Raw genomic sequence first — 15726 nt, 5'->3', positions numbered from 1 at the left:
TTAGATAAATACAAATATTAGATTTTATGTATTTTTATAATTGGCTCAAGAGCTTAACGAGTTAGCTCGAGCTTTTAATGAACCGAGTCGAGTTGGCTTTCTAGCTCGTTAAGATAACGAGCTGAGCCGAGCTAGCTTGTTATCCTAATGAGCCAGAATGAGCCGAGCCAAGCTGATTCGTTATCTAGCCTTACGGCAGATGTATTTGTAACTGCATGAGCTTGCTTCACCAACTCGACCGTCTGTCCCATGGCGGCTATCAGGTGCGCTCGTATGTTAGATCAGACGTCCTCATATTCCAGTGTGTTCGGAAGTCGCTCCAAATTTGCTATAGACACAGCCACGTTGGCGCTTAGAGTCTTGAATACTTGTTGGTTCCCCAACATGTCGAAGGCGTTGTTGAGATTTTGGGGGTGTAGCCCCCTTTGGTGTTCTTCTTCGTGTACCTGACACTGAGCCTGATCGGCTTTACGCTGCTCGTACTGTTGCCTTTGGTCGTCGATTTCACCATCAGCCGCTGGTTCACCATTGCTGTCGTTGAGAACTAGGTCCCCCCGTCGTGGTGGAAAAACTAGGAAACGAGGGAGGCCTGGAGGGTACAGAGGAAAATCCAGGTCGTAACCATCGTCCTCGGGGTGTAAAACCTCGGTTGGGACAGATTCGATGCTAGATCACATATTTGAGGCATCATCCTATGGAAGGGTATGGATGGAAACCAGGTGTGGATTGACGGCAACCATGTTTACAAAGTGTCATGGTCGGAACACATCCAAGGTGCATCGATCTAGAGCCTAATCCGCTAGCGCGGAACCCACGAAGAGTTGCTGGGTGTAGCGCATGCACATGGAAGACAAATATTGTAGTCCATACAAAAACGTTGAGGGGTGATCAGATGTGAGAACTGGTTTGATTTCGAACGATCCGTCCTCCAAGAGTGGCGGTGATCATTAAATCTATGTTCAACCATTCGGGTTGAATAGCTAGGGTTGGTTGAGTAGATCTGTCACGATCAGCAGATGCACGTCTGGTAGATTGATTTTGCATCGAATCTACCAAAGTAAATGTTTTGGAGAGCTTGAGACCAACTTGGTCGATGGCCCCGAGTAGGTCGGTGTCATCGATTTGCTTCCCTTTGTATCGAGAAAGCGGGCGACGCGTCATCGGCGTGGTTGGGGACACTGCTGGAGTGGTTAGAGCCATGGCCAGCATGGTTGGAGCCATGGTCGATGTTAGTGGAGGGGCGATCAATGCAGATTAGATCTCATCACCTCCGTGGTCATGACGATGAAGCTGTTGGAGTCGGTAGTCCAGGTGATCTGTCTAACGATAAACATGAGGCCGTCCGCCACGGCGGCAAAGTCGGGGATGATGACCATCTGGTTCGCCTAGGAAGCTATACACACACCCTACCTGGCATGCCACTGTGGATGAAATATGGTTAGCAGTCTACCTAGGGTATGCCTGAGGTAGTAGATTATCGACAGACAAGTGCGCAAGCTATGAACTAGATGGTGACGCAAGACACAGACAAGGATTTTATCCAGGTTCAGCCGCCATAAGAGCGTAATACCTACATCTTGTGTCTAATTATATTGATGATATGAGATGTAATGAGATCTAATGTGTTGAATTGAGTTGAGGGGGGTCCCCTGCCTACCCTTATATAGTCGGGGATGCATGGTTTTAAATCTAGAAACTAATCCTAGTTGGATACAATTGCCATAGATAGTTGAACATCAATCCCTATTCTAACTGACAAAGATCTTGCTTGATCTCCACGTTCACCTTCCTTACATGGAACTCCGAACAGATCGACCAAGCCACAAATCATCTTCTAATAGGCCAATCCTTTCGGCCCAAACCTAGCCGTAAGGGTATAGGGGTTTATACCCCCACAACACCTGGCGTGGCTTGGATAATGGGAGCAATGCAGCACAGGCAGCAGTGTAGAGGGTAGGCAGGTCACTACGGCAACAACGACGAAGGGTGCTTGAGTGCGAGCATGAAAGCGAGTGCGCAAGCAGGGAAGCGACGCAAAAGTTTCACGATTCATTTGACCGTACATGAGGAGGTAGAAGTATGAGGTGCAAACCACTGATGGGAAATCTAACGGTGAGGGAAAATGCAGCAACGTGGCCTTTTGTGGAAAGAGATAAGGTAGTATAGGAATGAGGGAAAGTGCCTACTCGAAGGTGGAGGTGGCCGAAGAGGGAGAGGATCTAACGCAAGGGCTGCACCTCTAGCTGGTAGGACCATGAATCTAGTGGAGAAGAACAATGGTGGTGATGGACTCCTACTGTCTGAGGTATCCAACTTGGGTTACATCCTTTTGTGGTGGTCACAAAGGCAGTAGAGGGGCGTGAGGCATCGAGTGAAGTGGCGCGACATGGACATAGGGAGCTACGCAGCGCAGGCAGTGGTGCGGAGGACAGGCAGGTCACTATGGTGATGGTGATGAAGTGTGCTGAGGCGCAAGTGGGAAAGCGGCATAGAAGTTTCACAATTCATTTGACCATATGAAGGGTCGAGATGGCGGACTAGAGGGGGGTGAATAGTCCTTTCTAAAACATATCGCGCCGGCTAACCGAAACAAATGCGGAATTAAAACTATCAGTCTAGCCAAGACTACACCCCTCTATCTAAGTTCTCTAGCACCTTGAAAAGATCCTAAACAAGCAAGTAATGTGCTACCTTAGCAAGAGCTCTCCTAACCAATTCTAGGAGCAAGGTCACACAAACCTATGCAACTAGTACTTTGCAAACCGGGGGAGCTCCTACACAAATTAGTGAGGCAAAGCGCTCAAAGCCTAAGCTCACTAGCAAGCTCAATAACAAGGCAACTAATGCCAAATTAGAGAGCGCAACTTACTTAGCTACACAAACTAAGCAATGTGACTAACAAGGTTACACAAACCAAATTAGTCACGCAAGGGAACTACTTCTAGCTACACAAGCAAGAAGGTAACTAGCAAGCTACACAAGCTAACTAATTACAAGAGCAACTACACAAGAACAAATATATGAAAGTAAGAACAAGCTTGTGTTAGGGACTTGCAAACCAACGGGAAGAACAAAGTTGACACGATGATTTTCTCCCGAGGTTCACTTGGTTGCCACCAAGCTACGTCCCCGTTGAGACAAGCTCCAAGGTTGCCGCCGGTCCTCTTGCTAGTGGTGACCCGCAAGTCACACTCTCCCACGTGGAGTGCTTACCACAAGCTCTAGCACTTGACCCGGCCGGACCACTTGTCGCTCTTCACATCTCGCTCAACTAGAGTTGCTCTTCGCGATCCCCGCGGGGTGAGCACCGTACCCCTCACAATCTCTTCTCCGGAGCACCGCACAATCTCCTTGCGTGCTTCCACGGAGTCACAAGCCACCAAGCCGTCTAGGAGGTGGCAACCTCCAAGAGTAACAAGCACCACCGGCTTGCAACACGAACACCTAGTGCCACTCGATGCAATCTCTCAATGCAACGCACTAGAATCGCTCACTCACATAATCGGATGATTACTATCAAGCATATGTGAGTTAGAGGCTTCACTAGCACTCCCCAAGCATGGACACTAAGTCCTAAGGGTGCTCAGCACCGGCCAAGGCCGGCCACCACTTCTATTTATAGCCCCAAGGGCTAAACTAGCCGTTGCCCCTTCACTGGACAAAACACGTGAGCACCGGACGCTCTCAAAGAGCCACCGGACGCTCAACTCCCAGCGTCCGGTGCTCAGGCGTCGGCCACGTGTCACTAGCCGTTTGAAAACGACCGTTGCCGCCAACGGCTACCTCGCGCTCGCGCCTGACACAGCACCACCGGACGCTCAACAAATCCACACCGGAGGCGTCCGGTGCTCACCGGACTCGTGCGCAGAGAGCTCCGCAAACTCGCACGGTCACCGGACGCAAGCCACCGGACGCACCCTGAGCGTCCGGTGCTCACCGGACTCACGCGCAGAGAGGGTCGCTAAACCGCCTGCACACCGGACGCTGAGCACCGGACTCACTCCGGTGTGTCCGGTGCACACCTGCACCACAGACACCACACCGGACGCTCTGGACCAGCGTCCGGTGCCTCTGCACTCAGCGTCCGGTGAGTGTTTCTCAGCCAGAAACACTCCCGCGACTTCTCCAAATTTCCCACCAGCGCAATAGAAAATATACACTTAATTTTCTCAAAAACGCATGCTATTACATCCTTAAATTTACATCTAAATTACCACTAACATTACATCTAAATTATAAACATATTCTATTATAGAAAATATTTAAATGACCATAAAGCATATATATATATGTTCCTACACTCCTATTAATGTCAATATGTTAAATTTGATTAAAGTAAACACACATATTGTGACATCATGCATGCATATGAGAGATAAAAAATACGTTATGTTTCAGCAACCCTAAAAAATATTTTCTACATTATTGATAATATAAAAAAAAGTTTAAAATTATTATAACCATGACATTGTATAAGCTATTACTTTTGATAAATTTATACACTTTAACTAAAATATTTGGCTCAATTTATTGATAATATAACCATTACTACATAAAGCACTCTTTGGTAATAATAAAATTCGAACACCATAAGAAGTAGCTAGGGAGGATAGTGCAGACTACAAGTGGCTATATTTTTGTGTCATTTGAGATTTCTTTGCTGCAAACAGTCATTATAAGGCTTAAATATTAATATTCTCTTGAGGGTTGCATACTACCAAATCCTAGATCTCATGTCAAGCTCTAAACCGATCTTAAGCAACATAGTTAGGATTAAAATAACTATTCATGCCATCATTGTACTTAAGAGTGCAGTCTACAACTTAAAGTCTTATATTCTTGAAAGTACCAAAGGATACCAGTAAATGATATAATAAGCGATGAGAGTTTCAACATAAACTGAGGGCTAAAAATCTTTAGCAATCAATAAGGGTAATAATTGAAAATAAAAAAATTAGACCCATTACATCATAAGATATAGAGGGAAAACAAATGGCTAGATCAGTAACTGAAAAGTTTATCACAAAGACTACATAATATCTGTTATGCATATTGTGTTACAAAATTAACAAAGAGAAAACAATATAATTTAATACAAGTAATTTTCATTACCATAGACATTGAACAATAAATAATGTTGATCTCTCTTAGGGCACTCACAATGCAGACTCTACTATAGAGTCTAAAGTTATTTATTACCTCGAACAATGTGGACATAGAGTCTAAATAAGACTTGAAGCCTTATTTTTTCTACCTCTTTCTTCAATAAATATGCTGCCACATCAGCAAAATACCATAAATAATATGCAATTAATTATCTTGGACTCTGTGATAAAGTCTTGCATTGTGAGTGCCCTTATAAGATTCTAGCCCGTATGAGAGCACGGGTTGAATGACTAGTGATTCGAGTTATAATAGCAGTGGGGTATCCTTGATTTATTTGTTTATATATTTTCACTAATAACAATTGTCGGCTGTCACTCATGTGTACTACGATCGCATAGAACACTTATATTTTTGTTGTTATACCAGTAAGTAGTTTATATCCAATCCAACCATTTCATGCGTTTTAATTTGGCTCCTGTGCAACTAACAACCGGAATGTTGCGTAGATAGGCCGCGAATGAAAAACTCCGAAAATGCATTGTTTGTTTGTCGGAAACAAACAATGAACGATGACTAGGCAACACAGATAGCAGTTCTGTCAGCTGATCCACCAGACAAGGATCAGACAATCAAGTATCTATCACCGTACATAACCAAAACAAAAATAACATAAGCAACAGAAATCGATCACGGATCCTCTTCCTCATCTTTCTCTCTTGGAAAACCTGGGTCATGGACATTGGCTGCTCCATGCATCTTGCAAAGCCTCTGTAACTCATGCTCACTAATGAATGTGGACTCCTCACGCTTTGCAAGCATGATCTCACCCTGCGGCCCAAAGAGATCTGCCTGTGTCATCGTCTCGAACCCATACTGATGATCAAAGTCCGACTCCAGTAGAGCCTTTTGTAGCCCAAGAGTGCCCTCCTGCAGCATCCTCTGAATGTGGTTTGAGAACTGACCCCAGTTTCTGATGAGCTTCCATAGCCTCGAGGTGAGCTCGCTAGCAGGGGTGAACCACCCTCCCTCCAACCTTCTCAAGATCTCCTGATACACAGACCTGAGCCTCACAGCCTCGCTGAACACAACAATAACCTTGGCCACCGCCTTCACCAAACCTGCTTTGACACTGGCATTCATTCTCACCTCTCTGCAATGCGGCCCCGCTCCCACCTCGTCGTCCTCGTTATCAACCTCATCTCCTTCCACATTGTAGTCCCGCTGCCCCGGGGTGACTATCCTCACACGGTCCTGAAATCGAGAAAGTTTGAAGAAGATGTCCTCCATTGAGTTGACGCCGCCAGGCTTTGTCTCCTCGCTGAAAACACATTAAAGCAGGTCAAAGTAAGGTTCATTTATTAGTCACCGGCCGGCTGATCCAATAATATAGTAGTACGTACGTATAATTTACTTACTTATTATTATATAGCGCATTATTATTTATTTATATATAAACATCATTCAAGAGAGATACCGGTACTGTATAAATAAATAAACAAACTTATTATTACCTGCTGCGGTGAGATGAGCCGAGACCCATCTTCACTGCGTGCAGGAACTCCGGGACAGTCCCTTCATCTATGAGGTCACCGTAGATGAACCACTCGCCCCATTGCTCTTCGCCGCTCTCGACGGACACAGTGGCACGGCGGAAGCCCGCGAAGTAATAGTCGCAATCGCGGAAGAGTAGGTCCACCTTGAAGTTGGGGTAACTGGAGTGAATCAGTCTTATGATGTGATGGCTCATTCCTGTCTCCGGGTTGAGCAGAGGCAGCACTGGCACCTCGTACTCTCCGATAAGCACTGGAGCCAAGCTACGTGCACGGGCAAGGCGGGCCTTCACCATCGCTTTGAACTCCTCTTCGCCATCATTTGCCAAATCGTACACAAAGACGGGAACGTCCTGCATGCATGCAATTAATTCAGTAAGTGTGTGTATATATATATATAGAGATACACATAAGTACGGTTGGATATATATAGTGTATAATATACCTGCAGAGATCGTTGCCTAGGTGCAAAACAGTGTATATGGACCTCTCCGTCAGCATCTATGTGGAGGAGGTGTTTGTGCAGCTCTCCATCACCATCTGTTGATTAGAGTAAAATATCTGTTAATTTGATAGCATCCGGACAAAAAAAGGATCTCGATTTGTTATTCTGCACGTTCGTAGCCATGCATATAGATGATTAGACTGGCTGGTACAGACACAGAGCGAGCATATGGCACTGCGCACACACACATCGGGTTATAAGGGGGAAAGGGAGGAAACATCAGTCCAGGGCCCGAGAGAAGTTCGATCGTTACAGCAGCAGATGGAGGAGGAAGGAAACGGGATATGGCTTTGCGAGCAGACGGCCCAGCCCAGCCCAGCGGTTCAATCCCGGCCCCACCAAAAGGAGGAAGGAGATCAGCCTCGGTTCTCGTGCAGGCTTCGTCTTCATGTGACGACGACAGGAGTGGGAGTGGAGTGGCCCCTAGGATTCGAAATGCATGAGACAAAACCCCAACGTACTCTTCTTCTTGCAATTGCAACAGAAAGGGGCCGGCCGGCCGGGATAAACCTGACACTACTGGCAAAATAATAAAGCTGCTACGTTGCTTTTGCAAACCCCACCAATCCAGTTGAGGACTGCTGCATGGCACCTGCGAGAAGATTCTTTGAGCGCCGCCGCCCCGCTCGCCGGCCGGAGCATCCCATACCCGAACCCGATGGAGGGAAAAACAAAGCGAACCCTACTCCGCCCATCCTGGAACTGCTCGCCGTTGGCCTGGCCATGGCCTGCCCTACCACGTACGCTAGCAGAGGGAGGGAAGGGGACCATACTCCCCGCGCGGCGCCGTCCATTCTGATCGAGGACTGCTGCTTCAACGACCCTCACCGACTGCGCTACATAGCGAGCGCGCTCGTACGTGCGCCCATGCATGGTGTGGCGTGGCCAACTGGCCGGCGACACGGCGTCGAGATCTACCCCACCGGCCGGCCGGCAGCTGCGGGACGGTGATGGCGCGAGCGGGGAGGGGTGCCGGAGCATCACCGGACCGGACCCGCGCGCGCGCGCGGCTCCGGTGAGAGGCCAGGGGCCGGGCTCGGCTCGCCTGAGGACGAACGGAAGGGGCCCTGCGCGGCGCCCGGAGGTGGATATATAGGGCGACGAGTACGGCGAAGCAGATGTACATAAGTACCTGCAGCTGCAGCTTCCATCGTCGCTGAGATCGCCGGGGGAGGGGCGCGCGGCAGACAGCTCGCTCGCTGCCTGCGGGCCGTACGGTCGGAGCAGTGTCCTATGGGCGGCGGACGGGCGGCTCCTCCCCCATCTTCCCTTCCTCCTGCAGCTGCAGCAACGGTCGCCGGGGTGGGAAGAGAAAGAATTGGAGACGCCGGGGGAAGGGTTTTGGGTGGTTTTGGACTTTAGTTTGGACGTAAAGCGGGGAGGGCGAGAAAAGAGCGTCCGCGATCGAGTTGCAGTGCAAGAAAGCGAGAGCTCTTTTGGACACAGAAGATTCTCTTATACATTTTTTTTACTGCTGCTAATACTCCTACACGTACGTGCACAGTCAAAGATAAAAATTATGTTTGGGAGAGTTTCGTATTTTTTGGGAACATATATAATTTTCAACAAGCAAAATTATGTTTTTTTTTGGGATTAAGGCCTTGTTTAGTTCACCTCCAAGATTCAAAAACTTTTTAAAATTTTCCATCACATCGAATCTTGCAGCACATATATGAAGCACTAAATGTAAATAAAAATATAATTTACCTATAATTTGCGAGAGGCTAGTTAGTATATGGTTGAGTAATAATTGTTAAATACAAACGAAAGTGCTATAGTGTTAAAATCCAAAAAAAATTAGATCTAAAACTGACCTAATTAATTTCCACCTCTTATACAATTTTGGACATAATTTCCACTTTACGCAAGTATATATAACCCAACCCAACCCCGTTCTCAGTCTCTTGCTCCCTCCTTCAATTTCTTCCGGTTCCACCAACAGCTATCCACAAGAAAGAGGTAGAAACGTCACCGCGAGTGAGGGAATCTTGGCACAGCCAAGCCAACATGACGTGATCTAAAAAAAAAAAGGGAACGAGGTGTTATTTTCTCTTTTCTTTTTGTTATTTATCTGAAATATAAGAAATCAAGGATTCAAAATTTATATCAAAATATAAGGTATCTTCAGTCTTTCCTCTCTCCCCTTAATTACGTAATAACCGAGCTACTCACCCTCTCCAAATTAGTGAAGCGTAATACGGTATTTTGCCGGACTCAAATCGCTTCAATTCTTTATTGGACAACAACAGCATCCAGCCAAAGCACAAAAGGAAAAAGTTCACATTACCTCCCTCAACTTTCACGAAAATCTACTTTTACTCCCTAAAGTTAAAAACTAGATAAATACCTCACTCAACTTCTAAAACTATTCACTTTACCTTAATGGCCCTGTTACAAGCAGCTTTGAAGGTGGTTTTTTCTTTTTCTTTTTTTATTTATTTCGGTTGAATCTTTGAAAAATTATAGTAAATCAAAGAAAAACTATAAAATCTAATTTGTTGAACTCCATATGCATAAATATATATAGTAAACATATAATATGGTATGCTTTAGTACATACTTTTTGATATAGCTTTAAATCTATGCTTTTTTGTAATTAAATGGAATAATTCATGCTATAGTTTCTATGATCCAATTGTGGTAAAAATTTTATGGTGGCCTATTTATTATATTGCTAAAATTTAGTAAAAATTTCATACTTATTGGATCATGTATAACTTAGTTATAGATTTTATTTAGGTTTATTCTTGTTAAATATGAATAAATCTATAACTAAGCTATGCATGATCCCATGAATATGCAATTTTTACTATAGTTCAATCATATAATAATTAGTCCACCATAAAAAATTTATCATAATTGGACCATAGAAACTATAGCTATGAATTATTCTAGTTAATTACAGAAAAGCATAGAAGCCACAGTAAAAACTTTATACTAAAGCATATCATATTAAATGTTCATTGTTAGATCTATTGATGTGGAGTCTAATAGAATTAGATTTTTCATTTTATGATTTTTTAAAGATTTAACCGAAAAATAAAAAAATAAAACTAGCTTTAAAACTGCTTATGATAGGACCAGGGAGATAAGATGAATGTTTTAAAAGTTAAGGTAGCTGTTTTGACCGGTTTTAGAGTTTAGAGAGAAAAAAACAGACTTTTACAAAACATAAGAGGTAACGTAGACTTTATTTCAAGCGCACATGCATTGCGGCGGCCTCGTCATCCAACTCACTCCATAATGGTGTTTGAAGCTTAACGGGCCGCAACAGCCAAAGATGCGAGCCCAATAAACACGCACAAGAATTTACAGAAAACGTTGGGTCACAAACTCACGGTAAGGATGGGGTGGCCTTCCAAATATCCGCGGTTCTTTTTTAGTATATTTAGTGTAATTAAATAAAAAAATAAAAAAAATTATCTATTTAGTTCATTTAGTTACACTAAAAAAGAATCGCGGATATTTATTTGGAGCACCGTTCACATTCTTAACTCGCGGCACAACGCTCCAAAGTCCAAACAGGTGACCGATGTAAAAACAGCTCTTCATCAGTCACCTGTGAGCTAAGGCCTTGTTTAGTTTAAAAATATTTGAAAATTTTTTCAGATTTTTCGTCACATCGAATCTTGTATTACATGCATGGAGCATTAAATATAGATAAAATAAATTACTAATTACACAGTTTACTTGTAATTTGTGAGATAAATTTTTTTAGCCTAGTTAGTTCATAATTGAACAATATTTGTCAAATACAAACAAAAGTGCTACAGTGTTCATTTTGTAAATTTTTTTGGAACTAAACAATGCCTAAGACACACACCAACACAGTAACCTAACCATTTGGGCACCAAGGTATGTGTGATAATGAGAAATCATATAGCAGTCGATGACAACAACGAATCTTTGAATATTGGGAGGAATAAGGAATATGGTCTTACCACGATTCTCTGAATCTATCTAGAAACAATAATTACATGGGTAAGCAATTAACAGTAACACCCACAGATGCAAGTTATCACACAGCTAACGTTGTTGCTGTTGTAAACCAAATCCGACAAAGGAGGTGGCTAATCCATGTGGAAGGAAGAAACAAAAGATGTTTTATCTAGCCCTCCTCCTATAAATAGGAGTCACTTTCACCATTGTAAGAATAAATCAGTGAAGCAAAAAGTGAAATACAAAAGGAGCTCTTCCTTCCTCCCCATTCTGTATTATTGTGCATGTGAAGAACTTGAAAGAGCTAATTTCTAATATATTATCAGCATGAGTTCTACAAGCTAAAGGTAAGAAATAGTTTACAGAAATTAGTGTTCAACTGACACACACACACACACACAAGAACACATGCACATTCTTACTCGAGAGATTTACTTGTATGACCCTAAAAAAATGTCTTTTCCTTATATAATTTTTTTTTGAACTTCCTTCTATAGCCCTCAAACGAACTTTAATTCATTCTATGGCCTTTTGTCCATTTTCAGCACTTAACGATGTTAAGTGGAGAGTAAAAATACCATAATGCCCCTGGCGTGAAAAAAAATCGCAAAGTTTGGTTTGTTTCTTGTATATTTGACTTTGAGTAATATTAAACAAATAAATTGACAATTTAGACATTATAACAGTACATATTTGGATCACAGTAAATATTTGGACAGCATCACATACAATATGTGCTCAAAACAAAATTTCATTTATACAAGAAATAAACCAAATTTTGCGCATGTCAGGAGCATTATAGTCTTTTTATCCTCCACTTAACACTGTTAAGTGCTGAAAATAGACGAAAGGCCATAGAAGAAATGAAAATTCGTTTGAGTGCCATAGAAGGAAGTTTTTTTTTTAAAAAAAAAGAGGACCATATAAATAAGAGGTATTTTTTTGAGGGCCATATAAATAAATGTCTCTTCTTATTCATGTCCTTGGCGCATCGGTAACACCCGGTCGCCAGAAATAAACACGCTGCCTAGAAACACCGGTCGCCAGAAATAAATGTCTCTTTATCTCAGTGTGACGGCGCCTCACCTGGGCAGAACAGCAAAGCCTCCAAGGCCACCAAAGTGCAACTTCAATCAAATAAGGCTCCCATCACTTGCTTCAAGTACAAGAAAGAGGGTCACCATGTCAGAGATTACACTTTGAAGAAAGAATAGAAGGGCATGATCAAGATCCAAGAGAAAAAGAAGATGCTCATGTTGTCAAGTGCTCTAACATGGGACATAATGCCTCTATGTGTTCCAACAAGGTAGATGACCTAGCAACACTTCCAAACAAGAAGATAAGAAAAAGCAATAGGAAGTGTTATGGGTGCAATGAAGGGTCATGAAATTGCATCATGCCCCTACATGAAAGATAAAGGCATGACATTATCAACAAAGAAGCTCATCGGCAAGGAAGCAAGCAAGAGGCAGGCAGAGAAGACATCCCATAAGAACAAGCACCGCCCCTCATCACTGTACAACGCTCCAAAATTCAAACAGGTGAGTAGGTGACCGATGTAAAAGCAGCCCCTCATCAATCACCTGTCAGCTAGACACACCCCAACACAATAACCATTTGGGCACCAGAGGTATGTGTGCTAATGAGAAATCAGATAGCAGTAGATGACGACATTGAATCTTTGAATATTGGGAGAAACAGGGAGTATAGTCTTACCACGATTCTCTGAATCTATCTAGAAACAAGAATTACATGGGTGGGCAATAAACAACAAACACCCAACCATGCAAGTCATCACGTTATTACAACAACAACAAAAATGCATATCACATGGCTGGCTGTTCACTATTCATCACTTCTATAAGCACCCACGCTACTTTAATCAGCTTTCATTCGAGTCAACAAGTTGCTATTGCTCTTAACCTTTGCTGGTTTCAGGATTTGTCACGCCACTCTTCCCAACAAGACTAGCACCATTCTGTACCAATTATACAGGGCCAAAATCAAAACCCATCTACTTCGAAGATTTTCTAGTAGTGCACATCCACTGCCGTGGCTTTTCTATATCATCACCTGTTGTTGTTGGTACATGCCAGCTTCCATCTTCAGATTCCTACACGCCAACAATGGTAATAGCATCCACTGTGCTGTTCAGTTTCTTCAAGGCATATGATTGTTTCTGTAGAGGGATGTAGACTTTATACAGATTTTAGTTCCATCACCTGAATAACAATTGAATAGGGAGGTGGCAAGTGAAGGGTAGGGCCACGCCCGGAGAAAGTTAGTCTGACCTGCGCATAGAGTTGCATAGGCACATTAAAACTTTGAGATGGGGGGGAAAAAAAGCACAACATCCAGAGAAAGTCTTGGGCCCATAAAACAATGACAAAAGGGTTTGGGCCTCAGCATGAGTGTGCAATGTCTGAATTTATGAGCAAGCCTTAAGTGGAGCAGCAACCAGCTCTAGACAATGCAGACTTCGTGGCTGTGTAATGTAAGAGATATACCTGATGTTTCTCTTTCCACCTAGGGAAAAAACTAGTGCCAAGCAGTTGAAACAAGTGGTCTCGCATCTCATCATTTGTAACAAGCAACGATCGGCAACTGACAGCTGCATACAACCAGTACCTGCGGTAGGACAGGAAGAGATGATTTGTGGATACAGAAAATATATAAAACGATTATGCACTGAAACAGCATATACAACTGATACTTCAAATGGGGAAAGCAAACATTAGCATGCCCTAAATCACTCCCTCAACAGAGTGCACTCCCAACAACCTTTTGGTAAATATATATAAATTTGCTGGTATGTTAAGCAGGAAAAAGGGGCTCACCAATCATCATTGGAACCAGGAGGGGTCGCATACAGAGCTCCAGCATTCCTCCAACTCTCCAGAATCTTCTGGTTGTATGGAGCCTTTGCAGGACCACCATTTACACGGTTCCTATGCAAAATGATCAGTGGCAACTTCTTTGACTTAGTTACTCTCTGTATAGCATTTACAACAGAGTTAACCTACAAGGAGAGAGCGATCCAAACTTGGTATTATTAGCTGTCTGCCTGCCTTTGTGTCAAAGAAGTATTGGATCATAACTTTACTGCTCCGCTGAACAAAAGCCTCTCCTACCTGTGAAAAACTGAAAGCTTTACTATTGTAAAGGCCTACATTAGCAGCGTCTATAACAGCATCGAATGGTCCATGGCGACGTAGCCAGTTCTGCAGAGATGAGGGAGGTCTTGGGTCAGAAAGACAAGCTTTATATATAGAATGAAAAAAAAAAAGAGTAGTACTATATGGGATGGGGCTGAAAGAAGATGGTGATGGGATTGGAGACAGAACCTGGAACCCGAGGAAGTCTTCCTTGACCTCACGCTTGATGGCAAGTTCGGTGAGCGAATTTGCAAAGTTGTCAGTCTCCGATGGATCAATGTCTATGCAGACAAGCTTCTCCCCACAGCGTTGGCATGTCCCATCCTTGTCCATCTCGGTCCAGCCAACGCTCCATGCCCCCTTGCCAAGCCATCCCTGGCCATGCCAGCCGCCGCCGCCCTTGACGACGCCCTCCTTGACCTTGCTGGGATCCCACTTGTCCACCCCCGCCTGGGACGCTGCGTCCGACCGGAACCAGGCCTCGACGACCTGGGCGGTCGTGTCGCAGACCTGCCTGACGAGGGCGCGCGTCCTGTGCAGGAGCCTGTAAACCTCATCGGCCTTGCCCTTGTCCGCATTGACGCGGAGCAACGCGGCGAGCTCGGGCTCCTCGGGCACGACGCCAGAGGCGTCCATGTGGGCCTCGACCTGCTTGGCGCCGTCGGCGTCTTTGGCGTCGCAGTAGGCGAAGAGGGCCGGGCCGTAGGAGCGGAGGCGCGGCGGGGTGCCCGCAGCGGCCATGCGGCGGACGACGGAGAAGGCCATGGCGGGGTCGCGGGTGGCGGCGGCGAGGCGCGCGACGCTGGTGAGGGTGGCCTCGTTGGGCTGGACGCCGTCGGCCTCCATCCTGGCGAAGATGTCGAAGCCGCGCTGGGCGGCGGCGGTGGAGCTATCGGTGTCAGTGTCGGTAGCGGCGGCGTTGGAGCAGAGGTAGAGCAGGCAGTTGTAGTGGTGGAGGGAGAGCGGGACGGGGGTGTCCGGGGAGAGGGCGTCGTCGTAGAGGCGGAGCGCGGTGGTGAGGTCGGCGTTGCGGGAGCACATGTCGAGCTGGTGACGGAGGAGGCCCTCGGGGGATTCGCGGGCGCGGCGGCGGCGGGCGGCCTTGCCTTCGCCATTGCTGGGGCTGGAGTCCTCCAGCGCAGGGGCCGTGGCGGTGGAGGAGTGGCGGCGTCGGCGAGCAAAGGGGAGGTGTTCGACCAAGAGGCGGCGGCGCTGGTGAGGTGGGGTGAAGAGGAAGCGGAGGGTGGCGGCGGTGGGTCGGAGGGCCGCCGCCGCCATGGCGGCACGCATGGCTTTGTTGGGGTTCCGGATTGGGTTTGGGTTGGGCCTTGCCAGCTTGACTGAGACCTCCGGCCGGAAATTCAACTCCTCTTCCCTTGTAGTAGTAGTAGTATTTATGGTCGGATTATGGTTATCGTCTCCTTCCCTTACCTCCCCCTTCCGGCGTCTACAAATTAAGACAGGGCAGGGC

At 45.3% G+C, this 15726-nt stretch overlaps 1 protein-coding gene across 6 annotated transcripts; it reads right to left on the bottom strand.

The window, feature by feature from the left end:
* Nucleotides 11470-15689, bottom strand: LOC8076526 (proteinaceous RNase P 1, chloroplastic/mitochondrial). 6 transcript variants are annotated; one of them, XM_021463043.1, is made up of 7 exons: nucleotides 14445-15689; nucleotides 14232-14321; nucleotides 13938-14119; nucleotides 13608-13728; nucleotides 13323-13391; nucleotides 13174-13213; nucleotides 11470-12256 (listed from the first exon to the last, which is right to left on the bottom strand). In XM_021463043.1, the coding sequence occupies exons 1-7, from the start codon at nucleotides 15543-15545 to the stop codon at nucleotides 12234-12236; spliced, it is 1626 nt and encodes a 541-aa protein (XP_021318718.1). In that variant the 5' UTR covers nucleotides 15546-15689; the 3' UTR covers nucleotides 11470-12233. The 6 variants fall into 6 exon arrangements, with proteins under 6 accessions (XP_021318718.1, XP_021318719.1, XP_021318720.1 ...); XM_021463044.1 differs by having other exon boundaries at nucleotides 11470-12252; XM_021463045.1 differs by lacking the exon at nucleotides 11470-12256 and adding an exon at nucleotides 12744-13078.

The sequence above is a fragment of the Sorghum bicolor genome, chromosome 6 (genome assembly GCF_000003195.3).
Source record: "Sorghum bicolor cultivar BTx623 chromosome 6, Sorghum_bicolor_NCBIv3, whole genome shotgun sequence".
NCBI lineage: Eukaryota > Viridiplantae > Streptophyta > Magnoliopsida > Poales > Poaceae > Sorghum > Sorghum bicolor.
Note: the sequence above shows the minus strand (reverse complement) of the source record. Positions and strands in the feature narration are given on the sequence as shown.

Bases quoted from the DNA above. Each gene is read 5' to 3' on its own strand.
- LOC8076526 (XM_021463042.1), bottom strand. From the start codon at position 15,545: ATGCGTGCCGCCATGGCGGCGGCGGCCCTCCGACCCACCGCCGCCACC. The intron at 14,322-14,444 runs GTTCTGTCTCCA...TCATCTCTGCAG, and splicing joins AAGACTTCCTCGGGTTCCAG to AACTGGCTACGTCGCCATGG. The intron at 13,392-13,607 runs GTATATCTCTTA...CTCTATGCGCAG, and splicing joins GGTGGAAAGAGAAACATCAG to GTCAGACTAACTTTCTCCGG.